Consider the following 16444-nt stretch of genomic DNA (forward strand, 5'->3'; position numbering starts at 1 on the left):
AGAAGATGAGTAGCTCGATGGCTCAAGGTTTTTGAGTTGCTTTTTGACTTTTCTTTCAGTAACTAGGAGTGGACAACAAGAATGTGGTCATAGAAAGACAACTGGGTAGCAACGAGGAGATAAAAGACTGTATTTGACTTACATCCTGAATTGTAGAATAGCAGACGTCATTGTCAATGGGGTCTCGGGCCGGTGAGGGAACACTGGACTCTGGTGCTTTGAAGACAAAAGAAATATTCCTAACTACACGTGTGTCTTTTTAATTAGAACAATAAATCATTCACAGATATTGGGAATAATAATGTTATGAATAATTTTAATTCTGACCCAGCTGTGGAACACCACTCTCGCCCAAAGCGTAGTAAACGGACAAATCTCCATTTCCATCTGAGAGAAAGAAACAACCACAGCTGAAACATATCAACTTAATTACTTTTTTGCAGGATTGGTTCTGTAATCGTTTAAATCAACACATTTTTCAATGCTAAGCTAAGCTAACCACCACCAGGCTCCAGTTAACATCCAGCTCTTGGCTTGAATGACAATAAGGATATGCACCAAGCACCAAGACTTTTATTACCAGCACCGTCACATCAAACAATGTAAATGCTGAGTAGCATGCTAACTCTGGTCTGGGCTAAAACATGTAAAGTTAGAGGAAATACCTTTCTTCTTCCTGTTCTTTGTTACAGTAGCATACATTGCTTGGCTATCTTCAGGTGCACTGGCCTGTACAGACACTAGAAAAAAAAAATATTTATTTAATATCCTTTCTGCGAAATGTTTAATCTCTTACATATAAACCTACCTGTGTGATGCTCTGATGAGTCTGAATCAAGCACTGCCAGTAACCGTGAAAGAAAATCTGTAAAAAAGAAGGTATATTGAATTTTGTGGGGGAACTAAAGTAACATGAGGAACTGATTATCTAAGTAGCAATAGTTACTGTACATAAGAGGGAAGTTCATTCAGTTTCGGATATTGTGCAGTGTTTCCTGAAATTATTACCCAGTGGAAACATTTACAATGTGAAAAACTTCAGCCCTAGAACCCAACCCTGAGGAACTCCTCTGTGACTTTTGTGTACTTTTGAGTAAAATTCAACTTATGTTCTTCACCTCTGAGAAAGGGAAATCTACCAAAGCGAAGCAGTCCGACAACCAACAAGAGAAGCATCAACAAGACGGAGATGATGATCCATGGTGTGCTTGCGGAGGAAGAGGAGGCAGGATTACAGTCTTTGTGATCTTCTATATCGACGGTAGAAAAAGATGAAATTTAAGAAGATGGGAATTGTTTCACACACATATCAGATCAATACTTTATGAATCTTATTTTGAAAAAAAACTACATATCTCACCTCCAACAGACAGCCAGCTCTGTGGTGATTCTCCAACTCCAGAGATGTGACATTTGTAGAATCCTTGATCACGCATGGAGACTGGTTTGATCTTCAGATTTCCTGAGGAGCTTCTCCACTTGCGGACTCCATCTCTATAGAAATCAGCTCTGATGTTGGAGGAAGATGTTCTGTTTCTGCAGCTCAGAGTCACATCTTCTCCCTCCATCACAGGACGAGCAGGACTCTCCAAGATCACAGAACCAGCTGAAGAACACAATCATATTTAATTTATCTTGAAATCACGTTGAGATAATCACAAAATATCACTGCCTCACTACAAACATACAAGTGACATTGATGTTGATGATGTTTCTGCTCTCTCCTCCTTCCTCACACCAATACTTTCCAGAATCATATCGATAAAGAGTTTTAATGGTGCAGCTAGGTCCTCTTGATGTTCTGTCATTAGTGGTGCAGCACGAGGGCGTCTCCCCAGTTGCTTTATGTCCAACATCACAGTAAAAGACTCCCTCACAGTAAAATGTGACCGATTCATATTCAAAAAACTGCAGTCTGTTTGGAGAGATACGAAGAAAAGCTGCATCTGAGACAAAGAAAAACAGAGAAATTCAGTTTAGACATTTACTCCTGTGAACTGCTGGACGACATCTACAACATTTAAAAGTAGAAAAGTAATAGAGGAACTCCTGTGATTAAACACACCAATCTCAAGATATTTTTGCCTCTTTTCTACAACTGTCCAACAAAACATCTACTCACCAACTTCCTGGTCCCGTGCACACAGCAGGATCGTCACAGTCACTAAAGACGCAAAGAAAATAGATTAGTTGAATTTAAGTTCACTTACTAAATAACCTTCAAAGACTTTCACGTGCATGAGCTTTTTAATTGTAAATAAAGTCATTATCATTAAGTTTTGATCTGGAAAGGAACCAGTACTCACACAGTGCGATGCAGAAAGCTCTGACCTCCATGTTGTCTTGCCACTGACTGACTGAACATGAGACTGAAGTGTGAACTGACAAGTGGTCTCTTCCTGTATGATTTCTGAGAGACAGAAGTGGTGGAAATAGCCTCAGTGTTTTAGTTAAATGAGTGGGTGGTGCAAAGAGCAAAGGCAGAGAAAATCTGTGGTCAGTCCACCTCTGAGTTTTGCTTAATGTTCTCCACGCTGGATTGTGGTTTATTAGCATTCCAATATAAACTTATTAGCACAAAGTCTAAAGTACAGCTGAGACTGAGAGGTCATTTTAAAAACAGCGCTCGTATTTAACCACTTAGTCCCCAGAGTGCTAGAGGTGAAACTCACCTTAACAGACAAAGTTGAACATGTCTTTTAGATTAGATAGTGAGTCAAAACACCCTGATAGCGATGACATCATTCTCAACTCATTCAGCAACCCCATTGACTTCAACTGGACCAAGAGTTTATAGAAATACCACAAAGCACACATATTCTACAAAGGTTCTAGTAAAAACTGAACCAAGTCTACTCTTCATTTGGACATTTGGAGAACCAAAGTGTTCCACATTTGGTTTTTATCCCTTGAAAGGTATAGTACCACCATTAGCCCACAAGATAGAGGCAAAGGACCATGTATGAAATTGAGGCACAGGACCCAGATTCTGTCAGGCAAGTCACCACGTGATCCTTTATGGAGAAGGCAACCAAGAGTCTGTGTACCTGGCCCGGAGGGTTACCAGGGCCTCACCCTGGAGCCAGGCCTGGGGCTCGTGGGTGAGCGCCTGGGCCCAGCCCAAACTAGAGACATGGACTCTAGGCCCACCACCCGCAGGAGCAGCATGAAGGGTCAGGTGCAATGTGGTTTGAGCAGCAGACCAAGGCAAGGGCTTTGGCTGTCTGATCCTCAGTTATGGAAGCTGGCTTTTGGGACATGGAATATCACCTCTCTGGCGGGAAAGGAGCCGGACCTTGTGGAAGAGGTTGAGTGCTATCGACTAGATGTAGTCGGCCTCATCTCGACACATAGCATTGGATCTGGAACCCAAGTACTCAAGAGGGGTTGGACCCTCATCTTTCCTGGAGTTGCTCCAGGTGACAGGCTGAGGGCCGGGGTGGGCTTCTTGCTTGCCTGATGTCAACTGGGGATATCATCGGGCGGTGGAAGGAATAGTTTGCGGAGATGGTCAATCCCACCAACACGTGTTCCATAAAGGAAACAGAGCCGGAGGACCTGGGGTTGGAAATATTCAATCTCTGGGGCAGAAGTCTTTGAATTGCACAGCGGCAGAGCTCCAGGAGCGGATGAGGTCCGCCCTGGGTATCTCTCTGGATGTTGTAGGGCTGTCCTGGCTGACACACCTCTGCAACATTGCGTGGACATCAGGGGCAGTACCTCTGGAGTGGCAGACCGGGATGGTGGTCCCCATCTTCAAAACAGGAGACCAGAAGGTGTGCTCCAACTATAGGGGGATCACACTCCTCAGTCTCCCCAGCAAGGTCTATGCCAGGATGCTGGAAAAGAGGGTCCAGTCAATGGTTGAACCTCAGATTACGGACAAACCATTGCGGTTTTCGTCCCGGGCGTGGAACCATGGATCAGCTCTTTACACTCGATAGGGTGCTAGAGGGGAAATGGGAATTTGCTCAACCAGTCCACATGTGCCTTGTGGATTTGGAAAAGGCTTACAACTGTGTCCCCAGAGGCGTCCTGTGGGGGGTGCTCCAGGAGTATGTGGTGGATGGCCCCTTGCTAAAGGTCATTTAGTCCCTGTACCAAAGGAGTGCGAGTTCGGTCCGTGCAGCCGGTAGTAAGTCGGACCTGTTCCCAGTGAGGGTTGGACTCCACAAGTGCTGCCCTTTGTCACCGGTTCTGTTCATAACTTTTAAGGACAGAATTTCTAGGCACAGCCGGGTGGGGGAGGGTGTCGGGTTCGATGATCAGAGGATCTTGTCCCTGCTTTTTGCAGATGACATGGTCCTGGTAACTTCATCATACAACAACCTCCAGCTCTTGCTGGGGCGGTTCGCAGCCGATTGTGAAGCGGCTGGGACGTAGATCAGCACATCCAAGTCTGAGGCCATGGTCCTCTGTCGGAAAAGGGTGGATTGCCCACTCCGAGTTGGGGAGGAGGTCCTGCCTCAAGTGGAGGAGTTCAAGTATCTCATCTTGTTCACGAGTGAGGGTAGGAGGGGGCGGGAGAGAGTTAAGCCGTAATACAAAGCTCTCAATTTACCGGTCGATCTACCACCCGTCACCTATGGTCATGAACTTTGAGTAATGACTGAAAGAACAAGATCACGAATACAAGCGGCCGAAATGTGTTGCCTTCGCAGGGTGGCTAGGTTCAGCCTTAGTGACAGGGTAAGGAGCTCGGACACACAGGAGGAGCTTAGAGTAGAACTGCTGCTCCTCCACATCGAGAGGCGTCATTTGAGCGGCTAGGGCATCTGGTAAGGATACCTTCTGCACGCCTCTCAGGAGAGGCGTTTCAGGCATGTCCCACCGGAAGGAGGCCCCGGGTTTGACCCAGGACACGATGGAGGGATTATATCTCTCGTCTGGCCTGGGAACGCCTGGGTGTTCCTCCAGAAGAACTGGTGGAAGTGGCTGGGGAAAGGGCTGTCTGGACTTCCCTGCTGAGGCTGCTGCCCTGGATTTCTATCCGCATGTCAGCCAGGTATATCAAATTCCAAAATATAATGCATCTGAACAGGTCAACATTAAAGCGCAATTCGCTGCGAGAGCCAGTTTTGCTCGACTGCACACACATTGATATAAAAGCGCCATCACATGATTTGTAAATGTCAATAGGGTTCGGATCCATGGGCTGACTGGTTCCTTTCTGTGTGGTGTTTCCATCTGTGTACGTGTGTTCTCTCTGGGTACTCTGGCTTCCTCCCACCGTCCAAAGACACGCTTTAATTGGTGATTCTAAATTGACCATAGGTGTGCATGTGAGTGTGAATGCTGTAGACCTGCTGTAGACTGGTGACCTGTCCAGGGTGTATCCCGTCTCTCGCCCAATGACAGCTGAAATAGACTCCAGCAGACCCCGCGACCGTTAACAGGAATAAGCGACTACAGAAGATGAATGAATGAATGTACAGATCATATGTCATGCGCAAATGCAATTAACCTACATTGTCAAGCGTGGAGGACAGCTGCCAAAGAGGACGTTTTTAGTGTTTCCATTTCGCTTTCTGTGAAGTTCTTCTTTTTTCCTGTCTCAGTCATTTTTATTTCTTATCATGCAGAGAAGGGAATCTCAGGGGCAGGGTCATTTTAAAATTTTAAATTTGCATAGTTAAAAGGGGGCGTTTCAGTAGGAAAACCACGTAAGTCTTTGTGCATGAGTGACCAGTGCGACAGGCGGGGTCCAAAGGCGCCACCGAAACTGGTCGCAGCCGCGGATGCCTGTCTGCGCTGGAATACCTCCACCCCCTTTCCCCCCTCCCCGGTGCAAGTTGTTTTGAGTTCTTATGTTGTAAAGTGTGCTCATATGTGCTTATGTTGCTGGGGGGTTTTTCCCGGTCCCATACTGTACTCCCCCTGATGAGTGTAGTTTGGGTTTGCTTTTTTTTCTCCTTCCCTCTCCTCTTGTTTTTCTTCCCCTTTTCCTCCCCCCACTATTGCAATTTCCCCATTGTGGGACTAATAAAGGTTTTCTCAATTCTCAATTTTCTCAATGAGGCCTCAGGCCATCCGGTGCAGCACTCCATCACTCTCCTTCTTGGTTAAATAGCCCTTACTGTCATGGTTCGTGTTTACTTTTCCTTGGTGTGTATTTTTGGTCTGTTTTTGGTTTCCTGTCTTGTGTTACTTCCTGTGTTTTCCACTTTTGATTGTCATTGATTTCTCCTACTGTGCTCCGCCTTTATTTGTTTCACCTGTGTCTCGTCACCCCTCTGTCCCTTGTGTGTATATATAGCCCTGCCTTCCCTTTTGTTTGCTGTCAGGTTGTACTTAATTCATGTCTTGTAGTAGTTTTGTTTCATCATGTTTAGATTACCTGCTGTCTCCACAGTGATTTTTGTTTAGTCTCGTTTTTGTTCATTAAATTTCTTTTTCCCAACTCCTGTCCCAGCTGCTCTGTTCTGCATCTGGGTCCTACCCCCATTACCCACTAATCTCTTGACATTGTCCTGTTGAAAAATAAATGATGGCGAAACTAAACGCAAACCGGATTGGATAGCATGTCGCTGCAGAATGCTGTGGTAGCCATGCTGTGCCTTCAATTTTGAATAAATCCCCTACAGTGTCAACAGCAAAGCACCCCCACACCATTACACCTCCCCCTTCATGCTTCAGGGTTGGAACCATCATGTAGAGACTGTTATGGTCCTGGGTTTCCAGTGCTGTTGTTGTTTCTGTTCTCTTTTCCTGCTCTCTCTCTCCCTCATTAGACTCACCTGGGCAGGATTCTTGCAGGTGCACATGACACAGCTGTGAGCACTTTTCAATCGAACACTCTTTAAAAGGCTGGCCGTGGCTTTCCTCCAGTGCCAGATAATTCAGCATGTCACGGTTTGTGTTTGTTCTCTGGTTTTTGCCTTGTGCCTTAAAGGATTATCGTTTGTTAACTTTGGACTTATCTCTTGTGTTGTTTCCCTACCTTCCAGTGCCTCCCAGAGAGAGCCAGAGTCCTGCACCGGCAGCCAGTGATGGAGAAACCGAAGCTTTCTGAAGCGCTGAATCAATCTGAAGCAATTGTGTTGAAATGGTTCAGTGTTTCGAAGCATTTGATATAATTAAACGTGGCGACGTCTGCTGGATTAAATTATACATAGCATTCGCATGAAACAGGACAAAGGGTTGTGAAACAGAAAGGCACTGTTGTGTTTGTTTAACAATAAAGGATCTACAGTGTGTGCATCTTGAATTTTTTTTTCTTTTATAGAAAATAATGATATACTTGTATGAGTTTGCCATCATATAATACTTGTTATGTTTTAGATATATGCTTTTATAAGACTGATAGAAATACAAAATTGCATTTGCGACATAAAAAAGTGAAATGCTTGTGCATCTAGGGACGGATGTTGACAGTAGGTCTACAAAATGCTTGTGAAATTGGTAAGGGGATTTGGGTGGTTCAGAGATTTTTATTTAAAAACAAGATCATTTCAGCTGAGTTCAGCTTTAGTCAGTTCCTCTTCTCATTGAGCGGGTTGGCCCGTTGTTGCGATATGTCAACATCGCCGCCATATTGGAGGAGGCAATACAAGTCAATGGAGTGAACTTTATTAAGAATCTTCTACAAAGTGCTGTAATTTAATGCCTCTCTAATATCACCTTAAACTTCACTCTCCCTCTCTCTAAATCAATGAAACTAGCATATGCAAAACTCTCCTCTTATTGAGACATGAGAAGAAATTCTGCCATGTTGACTTTGCAAGTCAAAGTTTTGGTGTTTTCTCTGTTGGCTGAGGCTAGCTGTTTAGATCCAGTTATGTGATGCTTTGTGTCAATTGAAAGAGTAGCTTCTCTAGTTTCAAATGACACTGTTGTGTATAATTCAAACTAAATGACATTATGCCTTTCCGTGAGTTGAATGCACAAGTAACACAGACAATTTGTATTAAACAAAGATCTGTACCCAAGTATATTGTAATAATTGCGGGTTTCACTTTAGCTATAAAAGCTAAAGATGTCAGAACCTCTGAACAAACACACAGACAAGGACAGTGTATAATAAGAAACAATCTTTATTAATAAATGACAAGAGTTCATAAAACACGTGGGGGCTCGGTCTGACAGGGAGATGCCGGTCGGGGGCGCAGGCTTCCTTCTGGAGGGTCACAACAACGACAGGTTCGCCTCTAATAACAATCAGTGACAATCCACTACATATCGGCTAACTTCATAGCTCCTAAGGCACGCTTTAACACAGCACGCGGAATGAAAATCCACTGCACATCAGGCTAGTATCACTAGCTTTTAAGGCATGCTTTAACACAGCAGAATCCATGCAACACCCCACACACGGCTAACCTGCAGTATATGGCTCCCCCAGAGCGCCCACCCGCAAGCCGTCACTCCTGCCCCGGCAACCCCACCACTAAATATAAAATATAAAAATAGGCCGACCTATACACACACACTAAATAACAAATACATACAAAATTAAGTAAAGGATTGTACTTAGCTCGGCCGCTCGGCGAGACCCTCCCCCGGGGTCTGAGCTTGTACCACCGTCCAACTCCCCGGGGCAACGGCTTCGCTGGACGGCGAGACAGAAACTGGATGGCGGCCAGGAAGTCGCTGTGGCGGCCGCAGAGGGAGCGATGGCCACACGGCACTCTCTATAAAGGGCCCTGATCTAGCTACAGGAGGCAACCAGCCTCCCCTCCTAACACGTAGATCACGAACTCCCCCTGGCTACCTATCTTCGTCGCCGGCAGCTCTATATCACTGCGAACGACACCCTCCCCAGCTAGTAGAGCACCGTGTCGCCGAACGTGTTGCTCCTCGCCCCCCACGCCACATCTCCCACACTTATCAGCCTGTCTCTTCTCACACCATCCCTCACAGCTGCACCACATCAGTAATTAAGGAGCCCTGCTCCTGACGTCACCCACCAGGTCTCTCCTAATGTCACCACAATATGAAGTTTAGTGAAAGAAAGACGTTTGGAGTAAGAGCTAAAAAGACAACTGATTAAGAAGGCTTGAAGGAGTTTACAGACCTGTTAGCATGTTTTCAAAAAAGCGGTTAAGCAACGACAACAACATAATGGTGTCCAGAGTAAGGTAATGCTCAGGGAATGTAAACATGAACAAACATACGGTCGGGAAGGTGGCTGCTTGTGCCTGACACCAATAGATTTTGACCACAGATGGGTTGAATTAATGTGAATGCTCAGCCTAGAGGAAGGACTTTCTGGTGAATATTTTGAGAAGGATTTTTGAGCTAAAATCTGTTGTTTTCCGGAGGCAACTTAGGTTTATATGCTGTATACTTGCTATACCTAATAGACTCTAGTGTTTATTAACAATCAGAACATGAAGTCATTGCGAATGAAAGAAAAAGTCTGAAAATACCGTCAACTGTCCATCTGGTTCCCCCCGATGCTCCAAGTCCACCATCACCATGGTATATTTTGTCCTAGCAACCAAATTGATGAACAGTGTTTCCTTTGTGTAAATATAGTAAATGAGCTGTAGCAACGGCTCCCATTGGTCAACGTTAAGATCAGACCTTGTCTAAAGACACATCCTGTGGTCATGGAAAAGATGTTAGTCTGTTTGAGAAGGGTCAAATCACTGGCATGCATCAAGCAGAGAAAAGATCTAAGGAGATTGAAGAAACCATTAAAACTGGGTTAAGAACTGTCCAACGCATTATTAAAAACTGGAAGGATAGTGGGGAACCATCGTCTTCGAGATAGAAATGTGGTCGAAAAAAATCCTGATTGATCGTGATCTGTGATCACTTATGTTGGTTATGTTTAATAGTGAAAGTAAGAGCATTTCCACACGTACAATGTCAAGGGGAACTCAAGGGATTAGGACTGAACAGCTAGCCTTAAGAAAACCACTAATCAGTGAGGCTAACTGACACTGAGAGGAATGTAAACAGGCATTAACATGTGTCAGGAAGGTGGCTGCTAGTGCCTGACACCAGTAGATTTTGCCCGTAAACGGGTTAGAAGCTAAAAGAGGGAGCTGGGTTTATGTGAAAGCTCATCCCAAGGGCCCAGATACTTCAGTGCATAGGTGGGGACTTCAAGGGTCTGATATGGAAAAACCCGGGATAGGCCTCACCTGAAAACCTGTTGAATCCCACTTATACCTCATATGGCCATTCTTGGATTGAGCAACTATGGAAGCTACAGACAAACCCACTTGCAGCCCGGTTGAGTCCCACCTGGCCAAGTGAGATCCTTCTTAAATCCATAGGTTGGGCCGACATGGGCCTCATCTAAACATCAGCTAATTATTCCGTTATTGATACAACATGGGGAAATTATATTCCTGCATTACATTCAGAGCAGAGGGCAGCCACTTTTGTGGATCAAGGCATGAACAAATCTGGTTGTAGTTGCCTTGGAGCTTAGTTGTGTCCTGCCTCTTTTTCTATCTCCGGGCAGGTGATAGGGAAAGATAGGCGCAGGCCGAAATCAAGTTCTTCGACAGCAGTAGAGAAGTCTCCTCCTCAGTAGAGAAAATAGGGAAAGGAGAAAGGGACTTAGTAATGGGGAAGGGATGGTGAAGAAAATGAGGGGTGGGGTTAAGGAGAGTGAGGAGAAAGGCATAGGATAGAAGAAGAGATATAAGAGATATGTACAGGTTATAATCAAGTTCTTCAGCAGCAGCAGAAGAATCTTCACCACAGAGGTTTTTTGGTCTTCACTTTCTTTCTGCGTTGGTCGGAGTCCTCACTTGGAGCAGGATGGATCTTCGTTCTCTGTTCTACACTGAAAGGCTCAAGATCTGTTTGTGTCTCTTTGACATTTTTCTTTCACATGGCCATGTCCAGTGAGGAGGGTCTTAATGATGAAATAGCTCCACCCAAGGTTCTCTTGGACCATTCTCCTTTCATTTTAGTGTCTTGTGTGGTCAGAGTTGGGGAAGAGTTGATCTCATAGATCTCACATGGATGTCCTCTCCAGTGACATCACAGAAAGCCTGACAGATGGAGCTTTCCACGCTACTGTAACTGTTGAAAAACTCAATCAGATGTTCAGAGGACTTTGGAGCCATCATGGTGAGGGCACCAGAGGATGTGGATGATCCACAAATCGACAGTGTGATGATTTCAAGGACAGACTCTCTGATGAAAGGGGTGGTCTCCTCTCTTCACCAACTAGCCCTACAACCAGACTTCATGCCTCCAAATCTCTGGCACATACTGTGGGTGCCCAGCAAGACAGAATGATAAATATTCATCATGATAAATGGTTTGATTAAACCTAACATGGGCCAGCCAGTCAGTATTACACCTTTTCTCACCATCAGTGGTGGTTCTACATTGAATTACTCCTGAGGCAAGCAATGATTATGGTGACCACATAATAGTTTTGTATTACCTATTTTTATTTGAAAAAGATCCACTTTGTCTTTTGTTGGATTCATGGTAACTGCAGCAGAAGAAGCAAAGTAATCCAAAAACCAAAGGATGTTAAGAAACACAAGAAGCAAAGGAACACAGGGAATAGCAGGAGAGTGCAACAGGTACTTCCACCGTAACTGAACAGACAAAGTGACAAGGGATAAGACAGGACTATATATACATACACAGAGTAAGGAGGTGAAACTAATAACAGAGGAGCAAGCAAATGAAAGTCAAGGAAGAAGAGTCAACAAATGACTTTTTCGTCGACCGAGGCCGGAGCGTCTTCAAACTACTGATGAGAAATTAAAGAAATTCAAAAGATGAAAATTCTGAGTAATGGATCTGTCTCTGAATGTCCTATCAGAATGCAGGAAGATCGACTCACTTGAGTTTCAAAAGACATAATCCTCAAGACTATTGTCAGTGTGAACATGACTGTACCACAGGTTATTTAATGAGGACGTGGATGAATTTCACGCTTAAAACCGAGGAACTTTCTGCTATAGTTAGAATTATCATGAGACATGTGACAAAACGCTGACATTTTGTACCACAGAACAAACTCAAACAGACACTCTGACGTGTATGACATGACTTTTATTCTCATTGGTGAAACACAAGAAACTCTCGTCTCGTTGTTGACCACAAACCTAAAAAAAATGCAACAACATCAGATACGCAGCTAACCGCGGAGCATTTAGAAACAGCAGCAGCAGCGCTCATCTGGTGAGCAACTGTGTGAACACACTAAGCTGATGGAACAAGTTGGTTAAACTGCCTGATGAAAATCAACCGAAACTTCTCTGATGTGTTGGTTAAAGTGCACACGCTGTCAGTCTCCACACGTTTGTTTTTGCACAGAAACTATTTTAAATTTGTAACACAGCAAACTGACCTGAGGTCAAAATATTTTTTTTTCTTTTTTAGCTTGTACAATAACAACAACAATACTGGCCCTAACTGTGTCACTTCCTGGTTTTCACGTAGACCATGAAGCTCCTCTTTTCAGTCACCACTCAGCAACCTGTAACACATAGAACACAGAAGACAAATATCAAGGAAGTTGTAGATTACAGAAAGAAAAGAAGTCATTGCAGAAGTTTACTTTTCTAAGCAAATCATGATGTCTACTCTTACCCCTCTACCAGGAAATATTCTGAACTCCTCAACCACTTAAATGACACCATGTTAGAGGTTTACATGTATATTTAATACTAGAATCAGTGTAGCCACTGCACTGACAGAAGATGAGGAGCTTGATGGCTCAAGGTTTTTGAACTGCTTTTTGACTTGTCTTTCGGCATCTATGAGTGGAGCAAGCAAGACTGTGCTTATAGATAGACAACTGTGTAGCAACGAGGAGATAAAAGACCGTATTTGACTTACATCCTGAATTGTAGAATAGTAGACATCATTGTCAGCGGAGTCTTGGGTTGCTGAGGGAACGCTGTACTCTGCTGCTTTGAAGACAAATGAAATATTCCTTACTACACGTGTGTCTTTTTAATTAGAACAATGAATCATTCACAGATATTGGGATTAATAATGTTATGAATAATCTCAATTCTGACCCAGCTGTGGAGCACCACTCTGGCCCAAAGCGTGGTAAACAGGCAAATCTCCATTTTCATCTGAGAGAAAGAAACAATCACAGCTGAAATATATCAACTTAATGTCGCTTTTACAGGATTGGTTCTGCAATTGTTTAAATCAACAACTTTTTTCATGCTAAGCTAAGCTAACCACCACCAGGCTCCAGTTAACATCCAGCTCTTGCCTTGAATGGTAATAAGCATATGTCTCTGGAGCTTTGGATTGTTCCACATTTTATAATCTGATCAGTTGTTGACTTTGGGTCAATAACTTGTTCTTGACATCAAAAATGCAACTTTCAAATCCTGCATTGTGCAGGATGCTAAAGTTAACACCAGCACCGTAATGTCCAACAGTGTAGACGCTGAGTAGCATGCTAACTGTGGTCTGGGCTAAAATAATGTAAGGTTAGAGGAAATACCTTTCTTCTTCCGGTTCTTTGTTACAGTAGCATACATTGCTCGGCTTGCTTCAGCTGCACTGGCCTGTACAGACACTAGAAAAAAAAAATATTTATATATATTTAATATCCTTTCCGCTAAATGTTTAATCTCTAGAAGTTAAACCTACCTGTCTGATGCTCTGATGAGTCTGAATCAGGCACTGCTGGTGACCGTGAAAGACAATCTGTAAAAAGAAGATATTTTGAATTTTGTGGTGGAACTAAAGTAACCTGAGGAACTGATTTCCTAAGTAACAGTAGTTACACAACACTGAAGTTTGTTTAATTTGGAAAATTGTGCAGTGTTTCCTGAAATTATTATGCAATGGAAACATTTACAATGTGAAAAACTTTGGCCCTAGCACCTAACTTTGAGAAACTCCTCTGTGACATTTGTGTATATGGAAGAATCGTGTTGTGACAAAGCAAAACCAGTGAGCTGATTGAGTAAAGTTCCCTTCATGTTCTTCACCTCTGAGAAAGGTAAATCTGCCCAAGCAAAGTAGTCCAACAACCAACACGAGAAGCATCAACAAAACGGAGATGATAATCCATGGTCTGCTTGTGGAGGAAGAGGAAGCAGGATTAGAGTCTTTGTGATCTGTATCGACTGTAGAAAAAGATTTTGGGAAAGGAGATGGGAATTGTTTCCGACACATATGTGATCAATACTTTATGAATCTTATTTTAAAAAAAACCTACATGTCTCACCTCCAACAGACAGCCAGCTCTGTGGTGATTCTCCAACTCCAGAGATGTGACATTTGTAGAGTCCTTGATCAAGCATGGAGACTGTTTTGATGCTCAGATTTCCTGTGGAGCTTCTCCACTTGCGGACTCCATCTTGATAGAAATCAGCTGCTATTTGGGAGGATGATATTTTGGTTCTGCAGCTCAGAGTCACATCATCTCCCTCCTTCACAGGACGAGCAGGACTCTCCAGGATCACAGAACCAGCTGAAGAACACGATCATATTTAATTTATCTTGAAATCATGTTGAGATAATCACAAAATATCACTGCCTCACTGCAAACATACAAGTGACATTGATGTTGATGATGTTTCTTCTCTCTCCTCCTTCCTCACACCAATACTTTCCAGAATCATCTGGATAAAGATTTTCAGTGGTGCAGCGAGGTCCTCTTGATGTTCTGTCATTAGTGGTGCAACATGAGGGCGTCTCCCGAATCCTTTTATGTTCAACATCACAGTAAAAGACTCCCTCACAGTACAAAGTGACCGACTCATATTCAAAGAACTGCAGTCTGTTTGGAGAGATACGAAGAAAAGCTGCATCTGAGACAAAGAAAAACAGAGAAATTCAGTTTAGACATTTACTCCTGTGAACTGCTGGACGACGTCTACAACATTTAAAAGTAGAAAAGTAATAGAGGAACTCCTGTGATGATTAAACACACCAATCTCAAGATATTTTTAAAATGATACTCTTTTCTACAACTGCCCAACAAAACATCTACTCACCAACTTCCTGGTCTTGTGCACACAGCAGCATCATCACAGTCACTGAAGACGCCAAGAAAATAGATTAGTTAAAGTTAGGTTCAGTAAATAAATATCATTCAAAGATTTTCATGTGCATGAGCTTTTTAATTGTAAATAAAGTCTTTATCATTACGTTTTAATCTGGAAAGGAGCCAGTACTCACACAGTGCGATGCAGAAAGCTCTGACCTCCATGTTGTCTTGCTGCTGACTGACTGAACATCAGACTGAAGTGTGAAGTGAGAAGTGGTCTCTTCCTGTTTGACTGTTGAGAAGCACAGGTGATGGAAATAGCCTCAGTGTTTTAGTTAAATATCAGTGGGTGGCACAAAGAGCAAAGGCAGAGCAAATCTGTGGTCAATGCACCTCTGACATTTGCTTAATGTCCTCAATGTTGTTTGTGGTTTATTAGCATTGTAACATATTAGTACTTATTAGTACAAAGTCTGATGTATAGCTGAGATTGTGAGGAAACATCTTAAAAGCAGCTCGCACAGTTATGTGTGTGAGTGCCTGTGTGGTATTGTTCTCCCTCCCTGCCTGCAGGGGTTGCTGTTTTCATTTTTTGTTTCAGCTTCCTGTAGACCGGCCAGTGATTGGAGGACGCTTGAGGACGTTTAAAAAGGTGTTTGTTGGAGAAGCCAGTTGCTCCCTCTCTTTTACTGTGACCTATCAAGAGCAGAACCACTCCACACTCTGACTTATTTTGCTGACCAAGATGGCAGCGGCTATGTACGCTGCGGCTCGGGACTCTCGTATTTTTGTTTGTTTATATGTGTGTTTTGCCCTATTGCAGCTTGTGGATGCCTTAATTCAGTACAGACGTGCTGAATTATTAGGAAATGGCAATCAGCAGAGAAGTGCAAGTGCAGTGGCTCACTGGCACTCTTACCATCCCCCGTTTTGTGGCCTAGAAGACAGAGGAGACACCGTAAACAAAAGCGGGGCAAGCAGAACAGGCTACAAGCTAACCCACACAGACCGGCTCTTCACAGTCTCTTCCTGATGAACGCCAGGTCTATCAGCAACAACATGGATGAGATTCGGCTGAGGATCGTCCAGCATATGAGGGACAGTTGTGTGGCAATCGTCGCTGAAACTTGGCTGGAGAATAACATCCCAGACGCTGTGGTAGAGCTACAGGGGCGCTCTTTGTTGCGAGCCAACCGGACTGCGGTCTCCAGCAAATGGAAAGGTGGAGGCTTAGCGCTATACATTCACAACTCATGGTGTACAGCTAACAGCATTATCGGAACGGTCCCCTGATCTGGAATATCTGGCATTAAAATGCAGACCATATAAACTAGTTAGAGAGTTCTGCTCTATCCTGATCATGGCCGTCTACATTCCACCAATGGAAAATGCTAAATTAGCATTAGAGGACCTGTATTGTCTGATCAGCAGACAGATGAATGCAAACCCAGAGGCAGCTGTGACTCTGGCTGGAGACTTTAACCACGTGGAACTTAAAGCAGCACTTCCCAAACTCCATAAACTCCATAAAAGCCAACCAGAGACAGTAAC

General features: G+C 43.7%; 1 protein-coding gene across 1 annotated transcript in view; it reads right to left on the minus strand.

The window, feature by feature from the left end:
- Window positions 1-1044: 1044 nt before the first annotated feature.
- Window positions 1045-16444, minus strand: part of LOC311492363 (high affinity immunoglobulin gamma Fc receptor I-like) — a gene marked incomplete at both ends in the record, with an annotated part of 30841 nt that continues 15441 nt past the window's right edge. The window contains 2 exons of the mRNA XM_084550624.1: window positions 1045-1277; window positions 14129-14374. Coding sequence (XP_084406750.1) covers window positions 1045-1277; window positions 14129-14374 — 479 coding nt within the window. The remainder of the gene's footprint in view (window positions 1278-14128; window positions 14375-16444) is intronic.

The sequence above is a fragment of the Chelon labrosus genome (assembly GCF_963514085.1).
Source record: "Chelon labrosus genome assembly, chromosome: 1".
Classification (NCBI taxonomy): Eukaryota; Metazoa; Chordata; class Actinopteri; order Mugiliformes; family Mugilidae; genus Chelon; species Chelon labrosus.